The sequence below is a fragment of the Rhinichthys klamathensis genome, unplaced genomic scaffold (assembly GCF_029890125.1).
Source record: "Rhinichthys klamathensis goyatoka isolate OS25496 unplaced genomic scaffold, OSU_Roscu_1.1 h1tg000015l_1, whole genome shotgun sequence".
Taxonomy (NCBI): domain Eukaryota; kingdom Metazoa; phylum Chordata; class Actinopteri; order Cypriniformes; family Leuciscidae; genus Rhinichthys; species Rhinichthys klamathensis.
In genome coordinates this window covers 4,316,791-4,342,961 of record NW_026606567.1, presented here as the reverse complement: position 1 = coordinate 4,342,961, position 26,171 = coordinate 4,316,791, and the positions used below count along the sequence as shown (strand labels likewise).

The following is a 26,171-nucleotide window of genomic DNA, read 5'->3' as shown; positions in this document are numbered from 1 at the left end:
GTGTAAAGCGCAAGCATGAGGATGAATAATTTGGCCCACAACTAAATCTAAAATATTTCATTCACAAAATCATTCTACTATTAAAGTAAATGTGTACAGAGACTTAAATGAAAAAAGTTAAAGTTTATCCATCCTTCACAAAGAACTATATACCTGAAATAGTACATTTATGCTCATCAAGGCTGCATTTATTTGATCAAAAACACAGTAAAACAGCAATAATGTGAAATATTATTACAATTTAAAAGAACTGTTTTCTATGTGAATATATTTTATATATTTATATATGCGAGTAAAATTAAATTGAATTAAATTTTGAATTAAAACAGTTGTGCTGCTTAAAATGTTTGTGGAAACTGATGAATTCTTTGACGAATAGAATTATGAACCAGCATTTATTTTGAAATAGAAATCTTTTGCAACATTTAAAATGTCTTTACTGTCACTTTTAGTCCTTGCTGAATAAAAGCTTAAAAAAACAGCTTAATGACCTCAAACTTTTCAACAGTAGTGTATGTAGTCAACAAATAGAAATGCAAAACAACGACAACTCAGGACTCAAATTTATTAATGAACAAATCTGTCACTTCTGAAGTTTTGACTGCTACTTGGACAATATTATTAGTGGTCATAAATGTCATCCATCAGTTTCAAAGTGTGCTGACGCCGGGGCTCTGAGGCCTCGGTTCGGTGTCCATCTTCACATTCAAATTTCCAGAGACGATTAGATCCACAGCACAGTAATGTGTTAAAAGAAAAAAAAAAGAAGATAAAAATCAATCAAATCTTCTACATTTATCCAACAGTTCTGTGCTCATTTTAGTATTCTTATAAGCAACTTATACTTCAAGACTGAAGGTAAATACAAATACATTGATTTTTCAATACTGGCATTGGACTAGTCACCAAATTGCACATAGTTAATGATTCCATTGAATATACCAGGTTGTCTGTACAAAAGGCCGACAGCATTAGAGGGAAAAAGCCCCGTCCGAACATCTGGACAGGTAGAAAAGTCTGTCTAGATTATTGCTCCTTATAGAGCGCAACAATCGGGTTCCGGAAGTAAAACCTCAATTCATTTTTTCGTTTTTTTTTTTACGAGAACTTGTAAACCTTTAAAAACCTTGTTAATCAACGCATTCTCATCCTTTGGCGTCATATAGGTGACGCCATATGACATTTCGTCAAAATCTTACGAACATGGCATCCTTTAGCGTCAATATAACACGCACTGTTATGGGTAGGTTTAGGTCTGGGGTAGGGTACGGTTATGACGCCTTGGGATCTGCGTCTCATATTCACGCTAAACGATGCCATGTGCGTCGGATTTAGACGAGGGTCACCTGTATGACGCCTTGGGTTCTGCGTCTCATATTGATGCTAAAGGATGCCATGTGCGTAAGATTTTGACGAAATGTCCAAAGCGTCACATGTATGACGCCAAAGGATGAGAACGGGCTGTGTTAATCCATGGTATTTGCTTCTCTGAAACAGTCAACCCGCATCCTTTCAGCTTTGTTTTAAAATAATTGTTTAACAGTGGAATTTTAGGTGGAAAGACTACATTACCCATGATGCCGTGCAGAAAATTCCACCAATCAGAGTCGAAACAAGCAAAACGCACCACAAGATCTCGAATGCGAATGACAGACAATCTCTCTACTCTCTGAAATGTTTGTATATGCTTTGCAATAAACTTAAAATGTATACACATATAATCAACATTTGTAAATGAGTAGTTTTAAATTTCTCTCGTTTGTAATTTGATTATGCTGTTCATGATTAATGGGATTGTAGCTCTTTCCAAAAGACTTTTCAGTCTTTTCAAAAACTTGGTTGGTTTGGCTGATGGCTTATAACTCTTTAACAAAGACTATTTTAAAATCCCTATGGGAAAAATGAATTAAAAAAAATACTTCCGGAACCGGCGCCGTTGCACTCTATTGATAATTGAAAACAAATACGGGTCTCCTTCCTCCAATTTATAAAGTCTAACTGAATCCACAATTTGCCTGCCTATATGATTTATTTGATGGCGACTGCTTGTTTTTAAAATCATGTGAGCTTGAAACAATGACAAATAATTTGGGGCTCCATGTGATCATGAAAAACAGTTGTTGTCCCGGTTAGGATACCGGCAATCTGCTCCACATGAGGATCGGACCAAAGGAAAGCAGGCAAGTGCAGCATGGATTATAAAAGAGGTCTTTGTAAACAATAATGGGACGTTTGATATGAGGGATCCCGTCTACTAAGGTTATCCTAGATTTTTCACATTCTGCCACCCTTTGAATTAGCACAGCGTCCACTATGACGCAAGAGTTTAAGCTAAAGCGAGGCTAGGCGCAGTACTAATATTAGGGTTGTGCTAACTCTACGACTGCTTCATGCTAGCACAGTCCCATCTATGCTCATTTCGTAGCTTGGATAGCAACAGGCACGTTTTTGTGGCTGTTCTAAAGAAAACAATCAATAACTGTAGAGAAAAGTCAGTTTTAATGAATACTTATTATTTAGAGTATTGTCAATTCAATTTGTACTTGAACTTTTTATTGATTTCGATCAGCCCTTCAAAAATGCAATAGCATAGTGAGGACGGCCAGCCACTGAAGAACATTACAATTTTAGCGCGACAAAGGCATCCGATTGTGCAACGTTTGTGTGGGATGTCGTACCACAAAGCCTAACCTTGTTTCGCGTTTTCATAAACACGAAGATTACAGCTCATTTCAGACATTATACATAACTATGATTACAGGACCAAGGCTCATTTCCTTCTCCAAAAACATCACCAGAGTATATTTCTATTGTCACAGCTTCACATATTCAAGGCCTGGAGGATGATTTGGTTATTTCAAATTATGGATCTAAGGCAAAAAACAAAAAACAAAAAAAAAACTACATTTCCCACAATCCTCTCCCATTCTCTGCCAGAATTACCCAATTTAAGAAGTCAAAATGACATTCATTTTGGAGGTGTACCTGAATTTCAGAAGAGAAACACTAGCTCTGAATACACACGATTTTCCCGTCACTAGGCAGAAATAAGTACGCATATGTTTTATGCAAATATATATATATATATCGTAACACCACATCACAATGCGACATGGGTTCACATGCCCAGATAAATATAAGCTGGAAATCACATTCAAGAGAATCCGCATTCATGCATCATGACAAAAGCCAAAAGTTCTAGTGACCAACAAGCTGAAAAAACCTTTGAATCTGGCAGAAACAGGACTAAGATGAAAATCTGCACCTGTTCAAGTCGTTGAAATGATCTATTTGGCGAGAACAGAAACGATCTAAAACCTGTGCACGTGTAGTTTAGAGAGACCGTAATGCAACTTCAGCATGTTGGAGAAACACATGCAAATAGAGAAAATGAAGGGCTTTAGAAAAGTCAACAACCTGAGAAATGAATAAACCGCCTTGAAATCGAATGCAGACATGACGTCAAAGCTGACCGACACGGCATGCACACAAACTAACGAAACTCTCAAAAGCTTTACAAACCACCTTTCCACTCCATTCCCACCTGGAAGACAACTTCTGTAAATGCAAAAGAGCGACTGCGGTGCAACATAAGAGGAGTTCTGCAGGTACGGGCTATAACAGTAAAGGCCGTGAGCGCCAAAAGTCCATACGGAGTTGTTTCTGGGACGGGCAGGTGCTGCACTTGTGCTTGACACGGTGAGAGAGGTAGATCTGTGGTTTCACGGAAGCCTTGCGACAAGTCAGACTGGCAATGTAGTGTTGACGTAAGACTGAATGAATTCGCCAACAAACGAGCAATTGTGGAGCAAGTTCAAGCCTGGAGACCACTGAGGCACATCAGTGTTAAATATCACAGGAAATATGGCTCTTAAGCCAACCACGATTGGTTTCGAGAAAAAACACGGATGGGTACTGACTGGATAAGGCTTTGCGAGGGAGATGCGATGGACTTTCCGTGGTCACAAGCTCATGTTCTATTGCTTCTCTTTGTGCTTTGAGGCACTTTGGTTGTGTTTGAGGCATTTATCTGCTTGATGTTCACCGGTGTAGGTGAATTCAGATTGTTTGTAAATGACATAGAGGTTAAAACCACACTGGGATGGATCCTCTCAACCTCTTTTTGAGAGCACATCCATCCAGAGCACAAAGGAAACGACTCGGGAGTCGCTATATTCTGGGAAGAGAATACGTCTAATCTACATGTCTTTATTGCGGATGATTCTCAGTCTGTGTGGTTGTTCACGAAATTGGTCTTTTTGGCGTCCGCTTTGCCCCCTCTTAGCTTGCCGGTAATGACCTTGTAGCAGCCGCGGGCGATTTTGTACATCCATATTGTGTTCAGGATATCCAAACAAATGCAGGATAAGATCCAAGCCACCTGAGCACTGAGACCAAGCCTTTCAAACGCTGGCGTACCGAACGTGCCAAACACCTTCGCCCAGTAGGGCGGCATCACGGCAATCCGCACCAGGAAGAACACGACCGCCATGGCGATGCCGTTGATGACAACCAGCTGGTCGGTACGAGGGTAGGCCAACGCTTCGAAAAACCACCTGCGGAGGGACATATAGAGGTCAACCGAGAAGTTTATGGTCATGAATAAATCTCTCCCAATGAGTAAACAAATCTCACCTTTGATTCACAAATGGCGTTGACAATTCTGAAATCAGTCGGAAGTTAGCAAAATAAGGAAGCACTCCACGGTTCTGCAGATCAAACAGACAATTATTTAAATAACTCTCCAATGAGTAACAAGTTTTCATTTTCTGAATTATTATTTTTTTTAAACATTTATTATTATTATTATTATGATTACTAGTAGTATTACAATTGTATTATTAGTGCTGTCAAATCGATTAATCGCGAATTATATTTAATAAATTGTAAATATATAATGTGTGTGTATATACAGATAGATATATATATATATATATATATATATATATATACACACACGCAAACTTTTGTTAGATTGAATATATATATATATATATATATATATATATATATAAATAAACACACGCAAACTTATGTTAGATTATTTATATATATATATATATACATATATATTCAAACACACGCGAACTTTTGTTAGATTTCATATATATATATATATATATATATATATATATATATACACACACGCAAACTTTTGTTAGATTGAATACATACATATATGTATATATATATATATATATATATAAAGCGTGTAACGCAGTCACTCCTACTAGCCACTTTGGCGGGTTGCATTTTATTTTTAATATATACATTTTTCAATTGTAATCTTTTAAAAATGCATTTTAAATACTAAACTAAGTACAATGTAGTGTTGTCAGAAATATCGTTTTTTTTCTATACATATCGATATCTTTCATTTGCTCTGGATGAATATCGTTGCTGGTAAAGGGCTTGAATTTCAGCATGGGATTTCACATATTGAGCATAATTTACTCACTCTCACATTATGTGCTCACACCCAAAGTGCGGCACATAAAGCCTCCTCTCAGTACTAAATTAAGTTATTTTTCCCTGCTTATTGCGTTTAAACAGTCAAATACACACAAAACAATGTCAAAATGTTGGTCTTGGCGAGTATTCACGTAAACACAGTCAGTTTTATTTTAAGTGAACGTAAACAGTTGAGAAAGAAAATGCATGCGTATCAGTATAACGGATCTGTGCAGCAGTTCTTAAAGTGACAACAGCCTAATATATCTGCTGCCAAATTATGAGTTTCTATGTATCTAAATGGCAGTTTTTCCCTATGGCATTAATGTTAAAATTGTGGCCAGTGAAAATGCTGAGTGGCTAGTAACTTGTATATACATACACATGCGTAAATATATACACACTACACAGTCAAATCAAAGTCAGGATGATATACCCAAAATGCCATTTTGTTGTCAACTAACTAACTAACTAACTAGACTGTGTGCCAATGCTAGTAAGTCTCTTTAAAACTGAAAGGTTATATTGGGCTGTCAAATGACACAAGCTAAAAAAAAAAAAAGTATATAAATCTTGAAATAACAAAGAACAGTGAAAATAATAGTCACTTTTTGAATATATATGACACCTAGGAATTTCGTTTTAAAGATTTAAACTTTTATTTGACTCTTCTCATAAAAGGTTTTAAATTTTTACAGTAAATGTCCTCAATTTCAAGGGCCTTTCATGTTGTGCTCTGTATTACCAGGTACTTACCAGCACATATCCATAAGCATACAGCGCCGCCAAGTGGTGACAGACAAAAAACGCGTCACCCATGGTACTCCAGTTACAAGCTAGAAGCACCAGGTCTGAGTGAAGAGAAGAGTAGAGGACAGAAGAGAAAACAAGAGAGTAAAAAAATGTAGACAAACCTGAAAAGATCTGAAATGTGTCATCTGTGCGTGAACTTCCATAATAAATCAACGATTCATACCATAGAACAGGTAACCACAGGTGATGGCCACATTGAGCTTAACCAGGTTAGGATCACCCCTGAAGAAGCAGAAAAAGATAAAGCTCAAACAAAAAGGCAAAGACAACAGAATATGAAATGCAGTCACCCAGCAATGGAGATGTTGTACTGTTTGGACTTAAAAAGCTTAGCATTATTTCTGAAAGGTGTAATCCCTAAAAGCGTCACCACCCAGTAAACCTGCAGGTGAAAAACTTAGCCAACAAAAGCTGTTTTTGACTGAAGCCATTTATTACTGTACCATCACTGGTAACATGCCTCTGTCAACACTGCCAACTGTACAAGTGACGTTCCTCTGTAAAATCACAATCCAATGAAACCATGCTTAATGGAATTGACCTGGGTGAACATCTGAGATGACAGTGATCTACAACGTTTGCATGAAAAACATCATTCAAGCATTCAAGAATGCTTTTTTCATGGTCACAGATATCTGGTAATACTAGTGTCTTGTTGTAAGCAAATATACATAAGCGCAAAAATACTATAAAACAGAAATTAGAAACAAATGTGTGCTGTGACTTTTTGAACTGTCTGATCTCAGATCAGTTTCATGCATTTGGAAAAATTCAGAAATAGATTAGGGCCCATTTTTTTTAGTGCTGTCAAATCGATTAAATCGCGTCTAACATAATAAATAAATCGATTAATCTATCAAAAATCGATATATATATATATATAAACTTTAATGTTAGATTCGATTAATTGCGATTAAGAGATTTGACTGCAGCACTGCACTTTTTTATTTTCCAAATTCCATTTTATTTCTTCCAAAATTCTGTTTTCCATTTGATTTTTTTTTTGTTTGATTTTTATTTCGACCAAATAGAATAATAAAATCTTTTATTAAAAATGGTGGTAAATTAATGCATAGAACTTATGACTGAATTAATCTTTTAAAATGTAATCAAATGAAATTCAAACAAATCCTTTCATTTTTTTTGGTTTACTGTTTAAATGAAATCATGGATGAGAAATAAATTGTGTGATATTTTAATATTATTGTGTTACTATTACTTTGAGAGGAACATTCTACTGTATAACGGCAATATATTTCTGTCATAATTATTTAATAATATTAATATTCATAGACACTTATTTTGTTCCTCCAAATTCCAGTAAATTCGACAGTAAATTCCATTTTTATGACTGAATTCCATGATTATGTCCATATTTTGCTTTGTTCAGAGAAATTACACAAAAGGCCGCATAAACGCAAACTTACATACACAATCATTCCATTATCTCAAACTGCAGAAAAAGGCATCAAGCATCGCAGCTTAGGTTGGTTTAAGAAGTTTGTTTTCATGAAAATTCATTCGAGTGAGGTCGATGGGGTCATCTGAGAGTTACAAGGGAGAGACAATGAACTAAACAAAACTATGCGCTTGCCATATGGAAGATGAATATCTTGGTGAATGAATAACAAGCCAGCGTTACAGTACATCTGTGCATGAGATCCGCGTCTCTCTCTGAGTCTGTAAAGCGATCAGGGAACCGATACACAGCGATCGCAGGTGTCCAGTAGCAGAGGACATGTGTGTGTGAAACCTGATCTCAATGCGAGCGCTAGCAGACTCTCATGCACAGGAAGCTCGGTATACTCCGCTGACCTCTGACCCCTCTGTCTAACACCTGAACTCTCACTCCCCGTCCAGCACTGCACAGCTGACGCCTCCATGCAGGATTTCACACTTAATCTTACGTGTGCAAGTGGTTCTGAAGTACTGTAGAAGGCCTACTGTAGCCTTAAAGGTGCTGTATGTAAGTTTTTTTTTACTGTACTAAAGCATTTGCAGAGATTTAGGAAACAGGCTAAGTTCATATATTTGTTTCTGAAAAACAATGATAAAGCCTGTTATTCTATTTTGAAATGTGCGTTCCGTGTTGGAATGTCCAATGTTCCGTGTTTTGTTTTGGTCTGTGAGAAACCGCCCACTGCCTCGGCATCCATTTTAAAAACCGCTATGATCAGTGACATTTTAAAACGCGGATAAATCAACTCATCAACCAACATGACATCATGACTTTGCGTAAACATACACGCCACTTTCAAGTCAAGTAGCGTGTTATCTATACGCATTTTGAGCTATCCGCGTGTATGTCCATGCCGAAACGAACCGTCATCTTTTGCGTGTATGTCTACGCCGTTAAACGTCCGAGTGATTCCGCGTGTATGTGTACGCCGTTAAATGTCCGAGCGAAACGAAGCAAAATTCATATCTACATCTGTGGAGCAATATTTTTTTTCCTAGGATGGTAGGGGAAGACTCATAAATAGTATTAACCCCAGTGACGGGTAGGTTTAGGGACGGGGTTGGGGTAGGTCATATATTTATATATATATACACTCACCGGCCACTTTATTAGGTACCCCATGCTAGTAACGGGTTGGACCCCCTTTTGCCTTCAGAACTGCCTCAATTCTTCGTGGCATAGATTCAACAAGGTGCTGGAAGCATTCCTCAGGGAGTTTGGTCCATATTGACATGATGGCATCACACAGTTGCCGCAGATTTGTCGGCTGCACATCCATGATGCGAATCTCCCGTTCCACCACATCCCAAAGATGCTCTATTGGGTTGAGATCTGGTGACTGTGGAGGCCATTTTAGTACAGTGAACTCATTGTCATGTTCAAGAAACCAATTTGAAATGATTAGAGCTTTGTGACATGGTGGAAGTAGCCATCAGAGGATGGGTACATGGTGGCCATAAAGGGATGGACATGGTCAGAAACAATGCTCAGGTAGGCCGTGGCATTTAAACGATGCCCAATTGGCACTAAGGGGCCTAAAGTGTGCCAGGAAAACATCCCCCACACCATTACACCACCACCACCAGCCTGCACAGTGGTAACAAGGCATGATGGTTCCATGTTCTCATTCTGTTTACGCCAAATTCTGACTCTAACATCTGAATGTCTCAACAGAAATCGAGACTCATCAGACCAGGCAACATTTTTCCAGTCTTCAACTGTTCAATTTTGGTGAGCTCTTGCAAATTGTAGCCTCTTTTTCCTATTTGTAGTGGAGATGAGTGGTACCCGGTGGAGTCTTCTGCTGTTGTAGCCCATCCGCCTCAAGGTTGTGCGTGTTGTGGCTTCACAAATGCTTTGCTGCATACCTCGGTTGTAACGAGTGGTTATTTCAGTCACTGTTGCCCTTCTATCAGCTCGAACCAGTCTGGCCATTCTCCTCTGACCTCTGGCATCAACAAGGCATTTCCGCCCACAGAACTGCCGCTCACTGGATGTTTTTTCTTTTTCGGACCATTCTCTGTAAACCCTAGAGATGGTTGTGCGTGAAAATCCCAGTAGATTAGCAGTTTCTGAAATACTCAGACCAGCCCTTCTGGCACCAACAATCATGCCACGTTCAAAGTCACTCAAATCACCTTTCTTCCCCATACTGATGCTCGGTTTGAACTGCAGGAGATTGTCTTGACCATGTCTACATGCCTAAATGCACTGAGTTGCCGCCATGTGATTGGCTGCTTAGAAATTAAGTGTTAACGAGCAGTTGGACAGGTGTACCTAATAAAGTGGCCGGTGAGTGTATATACAGTAATGTACGTTAAGTCAACGGCGTTGATAAACACGCTGAAAAGCGATTATGCGTGTTGATAGCACGCCAAAAATGGAAATACGAATTGGCGTGTCATACATACGCCATTTCATGAGATCAGTCTGCATCAACGTACAGGTTAAGGCTCGCCGCCTTCCATTTTCAATTGTGCTCGTTCCTGTTGTGTGTCCTCAATCTGGCAACCCGTGTGTTTGCGGAGTCTGAGGACGAGGAGTGGGGGAAACAACTCTCTCCAATATTGTGAATTTGGATGCAGTACCCATTTCAACCACTAACTGTCTATATTACACACTGCACATTTAAGTACATAACTTTGATGATAGTTTGGCGGGAAAAAATAAAAAGAACCCAGCATTCATTTCTTTCAACTATTACCTTATAAATTATAAAGAAAATTATTTTAAAATGATGTGAATAATATATAATTATATACAATTATAATGTGTCATCTTATCTAATCGACTTCTTTATGTACTTTTATGGTTTAAACGTGGTACATGTTATTCTGACATTGACCTAAAACCTACTTGATAATCAGGGTTTTTTTTTTATTACCTGAGTACAGATAACTGATTGGTTTTTAGGGAGAAAAATAGGCAAAAGTTCATTTATATAGAAGATGTAGAATTAGCTTTCAGATAGACATACCTAAGCAAGTTTCTTTACCTGTGATCTAATTCACTCAGCTTTGGGGAACAGAATCAGACAACTGACCCAACAGACTTACAGTATAGACGAATCTAATGAAACACATTTAAGCGTAAGGCTTGAGTCAAGCTGGATGGCAATGCATGTAGCCGTTAGCATAAAACACAAAGAGATCGGCTTGAGCGGTTGAAAAGGTTCTGTGGAGCTTAACTCTTCAGGCAAGACAGTGAGTAAACCGGCATAATTGTTTTGTTAATTTAGCAAACAAAAGCCCAATCACTGAAACATATTTCTTTCTGTTGGGTCATTCGACAAAACAAGTGGCTTTCATTATCATGCGTGTAGATTCAAAATGTGCATAATTGCTAATATAGTTGAAAACAGAACAGAGGACAGCCAAAAACAAAATAAAGAGTGCAGACTAATAATATTTCTTCTTCATGCTACATACATTTTATTTGTTTTGAAATTTTCAAAATCCTCTAAAACTTCTTGTCCTGGTTCAAATGAAGACAAATCCCATATTTGACACGATATTGTGCTTGCAATATTAGCATTAAATGTAGCTTCTAAAATTCACCTTGAATGACACAATGATGAGCACAAGACAAGTAAAACTGTAAAACTGCCAGCCCTGTTACCATCAGCTGTAAACTGTATTAGTTATACAGTAGCCGACATATTAATATTGATCATGTAGCTTGAGATGCACAATGCAATTTACCTACACTTGAAACTGGATATTATCAAGCCAAGTGGTGGCTGCTCAGACGGGTCACACAAAAAACCCAAAAACCTTTCCTTCATGATCCCACGACAACAAGTGAAGACTGAGAGCAAAAACAAATATGAAAAGAGCAAAGCAGACAAAAGAGTTGACATCATCTAGAACAAAATCACATGAGCACTTAAAATTTATTTTTGGTAAAAAGAAATACACTTAAAAAAAAAAGAAGATAAATCGAAAAGGTATGTACTTGACATACTGTAGCTATGCTTACATCCACCTATTTTTAAGCAAATTTTGGGTTATCAAATAATAATAATAAAAAAGACTGGAAAGAAATGCCAAGCATGCATACATTCTAAAAATGCACATACAAATCTTATGCTCTCAATGAGGCAGACTTTTTTTTTTTTTTATCTGATAAGATGACATAAAAAAGCTACGCATAAGCTAAGATGGAAACGCATTTGCCAAATATATCCCAATGCACAACAAAAAAACTCACGGGACTTTGCCTCAACAGAGGATGTGATTGGATAACTGGACTAACCAGCTGACCAATCACATCATACAGCATCTCAAATGTTGGTTCGGTCATTCTGAAATGCCTGAACCAAAGTCTGTCATCAAAATGCTTGGGTTTCATTACGTCCCAGAAGTGTCTCACACGATTGCGTTCCCAAACACCATGAACAGCGTTAATTGCGTTTCATCTCCACGATTGCAGCAACTTCCTGGGAAATTGGTGTAAATTTTCTGTAATATAAATGGAAGTTCTAAATTTGTTCTCTTGAACACATAGGACGGAAACATTGCTTTATTCGCAAATGTTTAATGCGATATTCCAAGTTTGCGCTAAAATTAAATTCACAATTTTGGATGGAAACACAGCATATGATGATCCATTTCCACAGTTATTAACATTGTAACTATATTTTGTGTTATATTAATTTCACTGCGTAAGTGTTTCTAATACCACAGCTGAGGAAGTGACGCCAAATTTGACATATTTCTGTCTTTTGACCACCGTTATCAATCTCTCGATATTTTTTTCCTCTTTTGGAAAGTCATAGAAATGTATTGTGGATTTTGTTGCTATTCGAGCAAATGGGAACGCTAAAATTATATTTTCTGTAGTTTCCGCTCACCACCAGTTTACCCAACTATGACGACTTCAGCTTCTAAAACACCGGAAATGTGAAAAGGGTTTATTGGGGTGAGGATGAAGTGAGGGGAATGAATTCTCAGCAGCGTGTTTGTGGTCAGCATTTCTGGCCTGAGACGGCCTATGGCCTGGAGGACTGTCACATGATACGAGAGAGGAGGGGGACTGGGAATCTGATGTTTCCTGCTGAAAAGCGCCTTGTTGACAAGATTAAAAACTCTGATCTCAGAGATCAAGAAGGGAGAGAGGAAAAGACACATTGACAACAGACAGAGAGAAATACCTTTCCCTCTCTGAAAGAGTCAACAGGTAACCAAAGAAAACAGGGAAAAAAGGAGCAGAGGTGATGAGAAAGAAATAAAGCGAGAGGACAAGTGACAAATCAAGGAACTGGGGGAAAAGTTATTCATGAAGTAAATATGAATATTCAAAAAATTCCTTCAAGAAATATTCAATTGTTCCATAGAGAAACTGTTTTAACGATAATGTACAGCTTTCAAAACAGTGCCACCCTGAACTCCGAGACTTGAGTTGGTTTCTATATTCTCTTAACTATTTATAGATGTGATATTTTGCAATACACTTAAAGTATACTTTGTTTATACTTATAATCATTATAAATCAAGTTTTATGTGGTACCCTCATTTTTGACTAAACTCGATAATTTGCAATGCTTTATGGGATGAATAGTTCATTCCCTCATAAAAGAATTTAAGTGTCTTTGTTCTCTATTTACTTCAAATCAAAGTATGTAATGTTGTGGTTCATCTCAGAGATGTTTGGTATGATTCAAGGCTCTTTATTAAAGAATTTCATGAAATCTCTATGGAGAAAATGAAAGGGAAAAAATGACCTCTAGAACCAAAATAGCAGAAAAAGTGTCTAGTCACTGTTATAGAATGCAAATGGCGAAGGAAGAGATGAATATAGAAGTGAAATGCAAAGACAAGTGCTCTGTTCCCAAACCTAGTGAGCTGGCTTGCTGTTTATTTGACAAAAGTAGCAATTTCACAAGCACCATAAATATGAATTAGACGGGATTCCAATAGAGTCTAGCATTAGCATGTTGCAATTAATATTCATGCATGTAAACTAAAGCTGTGTGCTAATTCAGAGGCTGCATCCTTCGAAGGACGCAGACTTTAAAGGCCACGAAGGTCATACCAAGTGTTGTTAAACGGGACAGTCTAGCCTAAAGAGGATTGTCCTGTGACAGCTTCCGTTGACGAGTGGCAGTAACGTTTCAACTGGACTTTTTTGAAAGTTATATTCAACTGTCTGAAAACGAAACACCACATTCACCTTGGTCCACTCATGTACCTGATAAAGAGTACCAACTATCAATAAAACCACATATTGGTAAGATATGTCAACATTTAAAAAAAACATTTGTATCATTAGATATTCAAGTATGTTGAAACCCAACAATACTTACTTTTTCTCTTAAAAAAATATCCAATCCTCATCGCCGCACAATGAAACTTGGTGTAGGCTAGGCTAAGAAGGATCCACTCGTTCTATCCTTCGTGGCCCAAAAAAAGGACGCATTTGTAAGTCGCATTGAAAGAGCTTTTCGAATCGCGCCGCTCTGACGCATTCAGCCTTTGAAGGATTGACCCTTCGAATCGGGACATAGCTTATGCTTTATGCTCAGAGTATTTGTGTGCCGCAATGCATTCTGGGTTTGCTTTATCCATGCAATGCTGTTAAAAACGAGGCAACTTAGAAGGAAACATTAAGGGTGTGTTCACACTTGTAGTTCGATTCTGTTGGTTCTTTTGGTCCGGACCAAAAAAGAAAACAATACATTTAGTCCTGGTTCACTTTGCATTTCTCACTGCCATTAAGACAAAACTAATGATACAAAGAAAAAAAAACACAAGTATTTAGAGACCAAACATCCAAAACAATGCTAAATGCGCTCGTTGTGTGTGTGTGTAGCCTGCATATGAAGGTATTTTGATCAGCTGAGAACTCGTGAAGAGCTTATAAAACGTGTAAAGGAGTCAAAACAGCGGCAGGAATCCCTGTCACACACACAATCGAAGATCTGCTGCGAGGAGACGCCGTTCTGATGCCTGTACCGAACTGTGACGGGCAACATCGCGACTATAACGAGAACAAACAGGTATGCTTGAGCATTCTGTCCTTTATAGGGTCGCATCTGGTGACATCACGTCCTGTTTTTGGTTCATTTAGAGGTCTTCTTCCATCTTTTCAGTGATCTCGGTCCGCTCGTTTGGTGCGCACTAGGGTTTGGATGGCAGAGTTCACACTTAATTGAACAATCGAACCAAACCTGCCAAGTGTGAATAAACCCTAAGCTGCTGTCTACCTTTTGGAACAGCCATCAACAGTGGCCTCAAAATGCTGTCTCGGTAGGCAGCTCACTAGGTTTTGGAGCAGAGCTACAGAGGACAACAACTAAAGACAAATTACCATTCTTCCCCTTCAGGATGCAAAGATGCAGACCAAACAGGCAGCAGGCAGAAAAGGAAAGATTAAAAGAGAGGGAAAGAAGAAAAGAAAAATAAAGACAAGAAGACAAATGAGACGGCTGTTCTCTGCACTGGCGACTACAGTGGATACAACATTTCTGATGACAGAGCAAAAGTTGCAATTAAAACTTCAGGATAAAGGGAAATTTGTCATATAATCCTTTATACCATCAAATATTGGCACTTTTATATTGATTGGTACTAATTGTTTGATTCTTGCTTTTTGGGGGGTTTTATAGATTCATAAATAGTATCCATTTATGGTATCCTACTAAAGACGCATTTGTGAGTTTGGTTTTAAGCAGTGGAAAAAAAAAAAAAAATTCACAATGAGATCCAAAAAGTACAATAAAGGTGAAAATAAACCTGCCCTGTTTTTTGACCTACTGGGCTCTTACCAGACAGGGTCTTCATTGACGGCATCATCGTACCAGAGGATATAGAGACAGAACAGCCCCACAATTAAAGCATGGACAGTGGACACCAGCCTGAGGACATAAAAACAACTCCGTTATTCCCAGACAGAGAATCATTTGGATCTTGAACCTGAAAAAAAAAGTCAAAACAAAAGCTTGGAACTCAACATTTTACTTCAGGAAATTTCCACTGAGTTTTCAAGCAACATTTCAGTAATCGCAAACTCAAGCAGTTTGGCACTCAGGATTGTGCATCATTCAGAATTGATTTGAGAATGCCTTTTAAATAAATTCCTGGATTTTAATTGCACTTGACTTAAGGTAGCTGGATTTAAAGATTGAAATTCACAGAACTGAACTATTTCCCCGCCATTGACGTAATTCTTTGGCCAATCCATGTTTTACTGCACTATGTACGGTAGGGCGCGCTATTACATATCTTCTTAAAGAGTACAGAATCTCTGGATCCAAAAACAAGTGAAGAAGAAGCAGAAGCAAGCGATAGAAGCATTGCTTACGCACATGCAAACTAATGCAATCATCAAACATTAAACTGCATATTAATCAAAACTGCCTAACAATACCTAAAGAAAAGCCGAACCCATAAAGAGGTATAGGACTGTTGATGGACACGATCTACTCCGTCTATGCTGTGATCATCGTTCAGAATCTAATCTGGATGTAGTTTTTGACAAAAAAAAAAAATTCTCTCAGCTTTTTGTTCAAAATTGTGCTTTTTTGTTGCTTTTAAGTGTTGATAAAAAAGGAGTTACAGTCTGTTTTTAAAGCAGAGGCTCTGTTCTTTCTTTTGATATATTGTATGTTCAGATATTCATACAACAAAATATTTGGGGGGCCATACAACTTTTGTGTTAAAAGCAATTTTAAAAAAAAATGCTGGCGGTGAAAGAGTTTTGTGAAAATTGAAAATTACTAGTGTCATTTTTAAACAGAAAAGGAACTACATAAATATTGTCAAAACAAACTTTAAATGATGGCTAGACAGTCTTGTTTGAGAGTAATCTTGACATTTGTTACATAAATTAATTTTGTTGATTTATTGACTAGGTTGGAAGAACTCATGTAAGAAATTCCTCTTCCTTTCATTCTAAATATCAACTTCCTGTGGGAATTCAGTTCAGTGATTAAATCCAATTCCATAGCATAAATCGAAAGTGAGACAATTCTTAAATTCTGAATTTTGCACAACCATGCTGGTACACAAGTACACGATCAATCATTTAATTATAGATATGCATATCCCATTGGAAGCTTCTTGATTTTAGTCTTTAAGATAGTTGACCTACGAAAAGACAGTTTAGTTGGCGAGACGAGATTGAGACCTAGAATTTTCTTTTAAAAAGTGAGTCATTGTATAATTTGCAGGCTGGGTAGAAAGAAATCAACATTAGGAATCTCACATAGATAACATGGTGCTGACACATAAGGAGATAGTATCTGTGGTAGATAGCAGACAGTGAATGAACTATGATTTGATCTGATCCATTAGTGTGTTTGAGCGTGAGCATTGTCTGTGGACTGTAGACCTTTGAATCTGTTATCTGAGTGTTGAGAAACTCTCTAGGAATCTTTTCACTATTTAACAGAAAAAAGAAAAGAAAACAGAAAAATATTTGATGAAGACCATTGATCCGATGTGTTTTTTAAATTCTCTGTTCTACCATGTCTTGTAAACAAAAAGTAAGCAAGGTTGACAAGTTTGACAGGAAACATTCATACATTCTTATTTTCATCCCATGATAGTGTGAATAAGGTTTCATTCTGAGGTGGAGGAAGGGTTAATTCTGGGTCATTTCAACCCATGTTTGGGCCAGAATTTGTTTAACCCAACAGTTGGGTTTGTCCAAGTTTGACCCAAAAAATTTTTTTAGAGTGTATGTATGCTAATTTACAACAGATAAACAAACTATTATGCAAAATATTTTGGGTAACACTTTAGTTTTGGGTCCAATTCTCACTGGCTTTTGCTACCAAGTTTAGGTATTGGGTGGATTAAGGGATGTAGGATATGGTCATGCAAAATAAGGAATTATTATGTGCTTTAAAGTACTATAAACAGCCAATATTCTAGTAATATGCATAGCATACTAATACGCAACTAGTTAATAGTGAGAATTGGACCCTAAACTAAAGTGTTAGCATATTTTGTGTGTTCACAAAACACTATAATTATAAATATATTATTGTACCATTGTTAAAAAGTAGTGGATGCTAAACAAACTTTCAAAAATGAAATGCAGTCTTTATAGGGAAAGAAAGAAAAGCTGCGAGTCAATGCAGTTGGCTGTGTGCTTTCATTACAGCATGAAAGCATTGAGATTTGCTGACAGAATATCATCTCATTTTCATTCTCTAAACACGTCATGACTTTTAAACCAACGGAGGATGTCAAAACCAGAACGGGGCGTATATAATATCTTCTAAAACCAATTCAATCATCTTGTGTGTTTGACCTCTAACCATTTAAAGTGCTGTACAGAGATCTATATCTTCCTGACTGAGTTGTGTAAGGTCAAAGTTAACCAGGTTCATAAGATAAAGAGGAAAGGTGATTAGAGAAATCCTACATTTCACAATTCAGTACAGAGATCACTAGACCTCGCTTGTGTCGGCCTACACTCATGTACTACGACATTACGAATGATGTTTGAAGGCCTGTTTGTACATTTGAAGATGTTCAACAAAAAAGAGAATTCTCTCATATGACTGGATTCAGTGATCCGATCTCGACTAAAACGCATCCTAAAACCAGGTTTAAACAGGGCCTAAGATTATCTCTAAGTTCTAAAGGTTTTTAAGATAAACTTCTTCAAAAACCTTGAAATATTCATAACTGACAGCAGCATCTGAACGGTTACATCAGCTTGTGTTAAAAACTCTTAATTCTGGATATTTAAGGGATTTATCTAAAATCCCTTAAAGGGATACTCCACTTTTCTTGGAAATAGTCTCATTTTACAACTCCCCCAGAGTTAAACTGTTGAGTTTTACCGTTTTTGAATCCATTCAGCCGATCTCCGGTTAAGGCGGTACCACTTTTAGCATAGCTTAGCATACATCATTGAAGTGGACAAGACCGTTAGCATTTCTAAAAAAAAAAAATGACCAAAGAGTTTCGATATTTTTCCTATTTAAAACTTGACTCTTCTGTAGTTACATCGTGCACAAAGACAGACGGAAAATGTAAAGTTGCGATTTTCTAGGCTGATATGGGTAGGAACTATACTCTCATTCCTGCGTAATAATCAAGAAACTTCACTGCCGTACCATGAGTGCAGCAGGCGCAATGATATGACGCAGCGCCTGAAAATAGTTTCAACAGTTTAAAGGCACACTGTGGAACTTTTCAACCTTTATAATACATTACCAAAACCCATTGAGATGGTACATCGACTTACAATAGGTTGAATGACACGTCTGCCGAAGCCTGAAGGTGTCTGTATCGCTTTTCCTAGCACTATGTAACTTCGGGTTTCGGGTAGGAACCCGAGCACAAAAAGAACTACAAAATTCGACCGCTTTACGGCATACGTCACTTCCCCCACCACCCCAACTTCCTCAAATTCTAACGTGAGAGCTCAACTCGCGTTTGATTGCCGTCTGTATGTTGTCGTCATCATGGCTGAATCAACAGCTACTCGGAAGAAAGCGAAGAAAGCAAAGATTTTGTCAGAGGAGACCAAAAAAAGAAAAAGGGAGAGTGATAAACTAAAAGCAAGGACGAGAATAAACATTGGTCAAGCGTTCCCTCGCTGGTGTGCGATAAAGGAGGATGAGGGATTCCCAACCGATGCTGACCTGGCCGTCATGCTTTTGGACTAGTAAGTTAAATATATTGCTTGCACAATATCTCTATTTTTTCAAATTTGTTCTCTGCCTGGCCATGTTACTGATTCTATATTGTCCTCCATTTAACTTAATGTAACAAGGAATGCTAGTAGAGTAAGTTAGCGAATTATCAATCTGGTAGCTAAATGTTAGTACAAATATAAATGTTATAAATATTGGGAAAGGTTTGCATTCAGCAGACACTTTATCCTCCGATTTTGAAACGAAACAGGGCTGCAACTTAACAACTAGCTATAGGCTTTGTTTAATTTGTATGCAATTCATCTGGTAGCAGACACGGGAGGTTGACCGGTTGACTGTTTGTTGACTTTTGCGACAATGCTGCGGCGCTTGTGGCCTCTAGGGGCACTAGACGTGAAAATTACAGGTCGAGCGCACCCTAGTGGCCAAAAATTCCACAGTGTGCCTTTAACTCTGGGGGAGTTGTAAAATGAGACCATTTCCAAAAAAAGTGGAGTATCCCTTTAAATACAACTTGTCTTTAAAGTGATTTATTGGATCGTTTTATACATTTAATCAAGTAAGTCAAGTCACCTTTATTTACATAACGCTATGTAAAATACAGATCGTTTCAAAGCAGCTTCACAGTAATAAACAGAAAAATAATGATCAATGATTCAACAATTTAAATTTTGTTGCTCAACAGAAGACAAGTGTCATTATTCAGTTTAGAATTAAGCATTACACAACATAACACTAGCAACATATAATACATAATAATGCTACTGCAAAATTTTATTGCGATCATCTAGAAAATTCTCCTGTTCAAGTTATTAAATTAATACATTTCATGCATTTTACATTTAAAAAAAATGATCTGGAGGAGCTTGCTACTTAAAAAAAAGGTTAATAGCGTGTCAAATATAGTTTTAAGATTTGATTTAAATTTGTTATATTAGACAAGGCAGCCTCATGTGCTGGATAGTATGCAAACAAACATTTTATTATTCTATTATTAAGAACAAAAAGTGTTCTTTGAGAAATTAAGAATTTCTCAAGCCCTTAGAAAACCTTTTACAAGTTCTTAGAGTTTAATCCTAAGATTTTAAGATAATGTTAATCTTATGATTTCCATGAACCAAGCTGCACTCATAAACCCAGTAGCATTATCAACACATCTACACATTCATGCTATATTTCACAATATGTGACTTCCTTTAGAACTGCTTTGTGTCTATGTTTAGGTCTATATTTGTTTCCAAGTTTGACCATTATTTATCCATACATGTATAACTAGGCCTACCCATCCATTTCTATTTGTACTGTATACCCATCCATGCATTTCTCCCACATTTCTGTTGGGGCGGCTGTGATTTATTTTGAGCTCATACCTGGAGTTCCAGTCGTTGAGTTTGCGTGGTGGAAGTTTCCCATAACCGTGTGTGAAGTTGGAAGACAGAACCGGACTGACGCAGGAGAAGAACAGCTGGAACCCCACGAAGCTGCCAGCCACCACATACACCTCTCTCATATCCATCGCTCACCTGCACGAGAGACATCACAACACACACCGGCCGTCACACTTGTGCTCGCTCAGCCAATAATCTCTCACAATGTTGACTGCGTTTGTGTGCAATCTCTTACCAGACAAGAGCACGACTGCTCATTGATTTCACAAAGACTGTGTGTTAAGAATTAATCTGTTTGTGAGAAAAGAGGTAGACTGACAAAGAAAGTAATTAAAGGTGTAATATCGTGAAAGCACTTCATTGTTTTCCAGAAAGAAGATTATGACGGAGGGAAAGAGTGATGGAGAATGTGAGAGCAGGAACAGAAAGACAAACTGTCTGTAAATACATTTCGTATTTTTGAAAATGGTAATAATTACATAACTTCTGAAAATGTATTTATTTTTTACGTCTCCGTTTACGCTACCTAACAGCAATAGTCAAAAGTGTTTGTCAAATTTTCAAAAGTAAAATTAAATTTAATAATTGTATTTATTCATTCTTAAGAATAAAATACTTAACTGCCATTTTCCTCTCATTTTCTAATAAGAAATAAAAATACATTTTGAAGTCCCAAATATAAATGTTGCTTTATTTCTTTCTTTAAACAACACTTAAAAACAATCTTAAAGTTGGGATAACATCCAAGTTTGTTTTCTAAAATCCCTTAAATCCTACTTGTCTTAAAGGAAAGATGTTTAATTTATTGAGTAGTTTCAAATATTTATCATTACAACACAATGTTCTAGAAAAAACATTACTAGATTAAAAATTAAAAGACAGTTAATCACACATTTCATGCATTTTTACATTTAAACCAATGGTTGTGATGGGCTTGCTACATAAAAAGGGTTAAAAGATGTTACTGTTAAGATTTACCAGTGTAAAGAGAGCACCGCGTTGTGTTGGCGCGAGAGCAGTCGTTGATAATATTTTATAAATAAAATGGTAAATCATGATTTTTTTGCAAACAAAGCCATCGCATCGCTTCATTAAACTGAGGTTAAACCACTGGAGTCACAAGGATTATTTTAATGATGTCTAATATCTGGGGCTTGAAAGTGGTAGTTGCGTAAGCTGTCAACGGAGGGAAAGAAATCTCTCTGATTTCATCAAAAATATCTTCATTTGTTTAACAAAGATGACTGAATCATGTCTTACGGGTTTGGAACGACATGAGGGTGAGGAATTAATGACAGAATTTCTTTTTTGGGTGAACTAACCCTTTAAAAGATCAAGAAAATGTTAGCAAAAACAACCACAGGAAACGTCTCATATCTCTGGTCATTGGTCAATGTCTAGAAATTTCAGAAAAATGAGCGCCAGAGGCTAGAGGAATGTAATGTGTGTGTGTGTGTGTGTGTGTGTGTGTGTGAGAGAGAGAGAGAGAGACTCATTATAGAGAGGGGTCACTGTCCCCCAGCATGCTGAAGAGTCATATTGAGTCATCTGGTATTTTTCAAGCTGTATCACTGTATCAAGCTAACACACACACACACACACACACACACACACACACACACACACACACACACACACACACACACACACACACACACACACACACACACACACACACACACACACACACACACACACACACACACACTAAAGAAATACTAACTTGTGCATCAATGTCTTTGCAATAAAGCATTTCAGCAATAAAAACTTATATTAACCTTATCAACCAAAAAAATATATATTTTTTTTTTAAATGCATTATTTTTAGCATGGTTTCCAAATACGTTCTTCCACATAAAAGTCTGGCTGTTCATTTCAATCTCACGCAATTCCTTGAACTTCTATTGCGAAACCTCTCATGATTGCATCTAACACAGAAACAATGGGCTCAACCGCACTAATCCCACCAAAAATGTGGGTAAACATGTAGCTGTACTTTATTAAGATTAAACTAACAAAGGTTTAAATCATTTACCCAGGTACTGATGAGATTGCAACAATAGGAGCAGATTGGGTCATGATGATGATGATGATGATATGAGCACAATGTCTTTCTCTAATCTAGTAACCAGTCTCCTGTTACCCCAACTCAACACTTCCATTGTAAATCTATTTACAGACTAAAAAAGGTGACTGGCAACATGTGATCCCCTCTGGTGAGGGCACGTATGGAGCATACTGTATATATACTGTAGCGTGACGGTGTTGAGAGGGAATGGGCCACAGGTAACCTTTCATCAACAAACAATCGACCACCACATAATAACCACAGACCTTCATCGCTGGTCAAAAGACTCTGCTAAGCTTATGCTATCTGGGAATGATAGATTTAGGGAATAATGCACACATGGATGTTGATTCCACAACATGATACACTAGATGATGTTTCAATAACAACGAACCATGTGCATGTAAGTGGGTCATTCTCAAAGGTCACAGTTAAACTTTTAATATTCCCATATGATAGGCTCATCACTATGAGGTCTTAATAGAGTTTGAACTTCAGTTTAAGTGTCTTATGGCATGTGTGTGGTTGACTGGTATTTACAGTATGTCGATATATCTATTTAAATGCCAGTAAGTCATTATACACGAGTCATGCTTAAACACCTGGAAACAAATGGTACTTGCCAACACAAAATCTAAACTAGCAGGCAGTCATCATCGTTTAATGGAAAAATATAATAAGAAATAGATTTTTTTCTAAATGTAGCTACTTGTTCTGCAATAACATCTAATAGATCATGATCTAAACATGTAAATGTTACTCTGCTGTGCTGTCATAAATGTGTTTCTCTGTCTATATATATATATATATATGTGAAAAAGTGAAAGCAATATTGAGGACAACAAATCTTTGTTACAAAAACATACTAATATTTTTGTAAGTTCTTTGGAAAAAGTGCCATTTTTTTCATATAGCCGGCCTATGTCTGTGTGTAAAGGAAATTAACTAAATACATAATCATAAAATCAATCGCACCCACATATAAGAGGCTGTGTGAAAAGACACGTGTGACAAAGGCAAAGCCAGCTATCAAGCGAAATTATGCGGAAGCTCGTTCCGCTGAGCAGGTTCAGTTTCGCAGGAATAACAATGAAAAAATGACCAATTCTAAGTTTGAATTCTACATTCACACATTCTCCGAAACATGAAAGAAAGCGCGACTGCGTCATAATACCACAGTGCGTCATAATGCGCTGCATAATAATGATCTTTGTAACGTTAACCGTCCCCGATTCTCAAACTCGTGAACAATAACAAAGCCCACACGCAGTGAATGAATCCAGGCGCTTTTACGCAGAAAATACGTTGCATGTGCATCACGTAAGAACATTCATCACACGTAGCGACTTGAATGAGTGTCCAAACCAACTCTAGCGCGCTAAACTTTTCTATTCATCTGTCGCGCTAACAATGGCCATGTAAATAGGCTAATGCATGTGACAGGTGCAGAGAGCGATGCTTCTGTACACACAAGCTTTTTGAATGACATTTACAGTTTGCATCACCTGATAAGAGTCGCATAGGTCTGTGTAAACGTGTCCAGATCCTGTCGTCTTCTTTCTTTCTTCTGTCCACGAACCCAGTCTTATTTCGATGGCGACGGCTAGCGAGCGCTTAGCCCACACGCTGTCTTTAAAACCGCACGTCGTCAGGGGGCGAACGGACGAATAAACCGGTATTTCTGGCGCGAGGCCATTTCAGACATTTAACAAACACGCAAGGATATCATAAACCTCCACGGAGTCTGCAGCACCAAACACTGCATTTCTTCACCGTATTGACAGGCAGGCTCCGTGATGACGTCGGCACTGACCCCGCCCCTCCTCCGCCCCTCCTCCGCCCCTAATGAAGTCCCGCCCACCGCACAAACACTACTGAAGAAATCCCTCAGGCCCAAAACATGTCAACTCATTCTGAGAAAATATGTCTGTCTGTCTGTCTATATCCTAATAAAGTCCCGCCCACCGCACAAACACTACTGATGAAATCCCCCAGGCCAGAACATGTCAACTCATTCTGAGAAAATATGTCTGTCTGTCTGTCTGTCTATCTATCTATCTATCTATCTATCTATCTATCTATCTATCTATCTATCTATCTATCTATCTATCTATCTATCTATCTATCTATCTATCTATCTATCTATCTATCTATCTATCTATCTATCCATCCGTCCGTCCGTCCGTCCGTCTGTCTATCGAAAAAAACTGTGCATTAATACTAGGCCTGTAGCGGCGCGTCGATGACGTCGACGCTTCGACGTCAAAAATTCGTCGACATCATATTTTTTTGTCGACGCTTCTTTATTTATTTATGTATTTATTTTTTTGCACCGTTCCCGGCAGTAGGCCTACAGCTCGCCACACACACGTGGGAGACCGAAACATTGCAGAATCGAGGACGAAACAGCAACCTCTTCACAGAATTCAAAACAAAGCCATGCAAAAGTCCCAACAAAAGAAAAAGTCCTAAAAAAACCCAGCTCGCACTAAATCATCGAAGGTATGGGAATACTTCAAATTTAGTCCCAAACGTAAAGGTGTCGTTATTTGCGCTCTTTGTCAAATGGAGTTGACATCCCAAGTCTCCCGCATAGTGATAGCGGCTCCCTGATGACCGCAAATTAGTTAAAATCTCCCGGAATCTAGAGCTCGCGAGCTCCAAACCGTGTAGCGCGCGCAGCGAGGGAGAGAGCGAGAGACCTTGCGCGTGTGTGCGCAAATGTGCGTGTGTGCCTTATGAAGCGCATGTAAACCCCACCCCGTCAACAAAACCGAAAAATCAGTCCGGATGTTTTTTATGAGCACTGAAAACATTAAAATGAGCACCACATCCAAGTGTGATAGGGCTCATTTGAGTAGCCTATACCAAACATTTTACAGTGTAGATACTCTGTAAGAACCAGATCAAAATTGTTGTGCATTGAATGTGCACTCCTGCAATTTCCATGTTACAAAAAAAGAATCGTTCAATTAGTCGTTAGATTAGTCGACTAATCGATAAAATAATCGACAGACTAATCGTTTAATTAATAATCGTTTACCCCAGCCCTAATTAATACATAGAATACTAATGTGAAAATTAATTGAGGTATTCCTGGAATATTATATGACAAAAGAACTTACATTTATAACTTAAACAACATGCATTAAAGCATGACAGCAGCAGAATTCAGTTTGCTAATAGTGTCTATTTTCAGGTGTTGTGCAATATTGACCATGTTATGACACATCATGAGGGTCACTAGTTGGGGAAAGCACTCTTCACTCTGTTAGATTCTTTTTTTGCCCTCTAGCTGTTAATACTGATTGCATACAGGCAATGGTAACCATCAGAAGATGGCAGTGAATAGCTGTGCTTTTGTTATTTAACTCAACC

At 37.8% G+C, this 26,171-nt stretch overlaps 1 protein-coding gene across 1 annotated transcript; it reads right to left on the bottom strand.

Annotated features, from left to right (window-relative positions):
• Nucleotides 1-4,175: 4,175 nt before the first annotated feature.
• Nucleotides 4,176-24,594, bottom strand: tlcd4b (TLC domain containing 4b). Its single transcript, XM_056233634.1, has 7 exons — nucleotides 24,299-24,594; nucleotides 20,708-20,860; nucleotides 15,489-15,578; nucleotides 6,428-6,486; nucleotides 6,208-6,302; nucleotides 4,636-4,709; nucleotides 4,176-4,556 (listed from the first exon to the last, which is right to left on the bottom strand). The coding sequence occupies exons 2-7, from the start codon at nucleotides 20,851-20,853 to the stop codon at nucleotides 4,226-4,228; spliced, it is 795 nt and encodes a 264-aa protein (XP_056089609.1). The 5' UTR covers nucleotides 20,854-20,860; nucleotides 24,299-24,594; the 3' UTR covers nucleotides 4,176-4,225.
• Between the last annotated feature and the right edge of the window lie 1,577 nt (nucleotides 24,595-26,171).

Excerpts from the sequence above, each read along its gene's own strand:
- tlcd4b (XM_056233634.1), bottom strand. The coding sequence starts at position 20,853 with ATGGATATGAGAGAGGTGTATGTGGTGGCTGGCAGCTTCGTGGGGTTC. Across the intron at positions 6,303-6,427 it reads CTGTGGTTACCTGTTCTATG|ACCTGGTGCTTCTAGCTTGT; the intron begins GTATGAATCGTT and ends CTCTTCACTCAG. Across the intron at positions 4,710-6,207 it reads ATGCTTATGGATATGTGCTG|AACCGTGGAGTGCTTCCTTA; the intron begins GTAAGTACCTGG and ends TTTGATCTGCAG.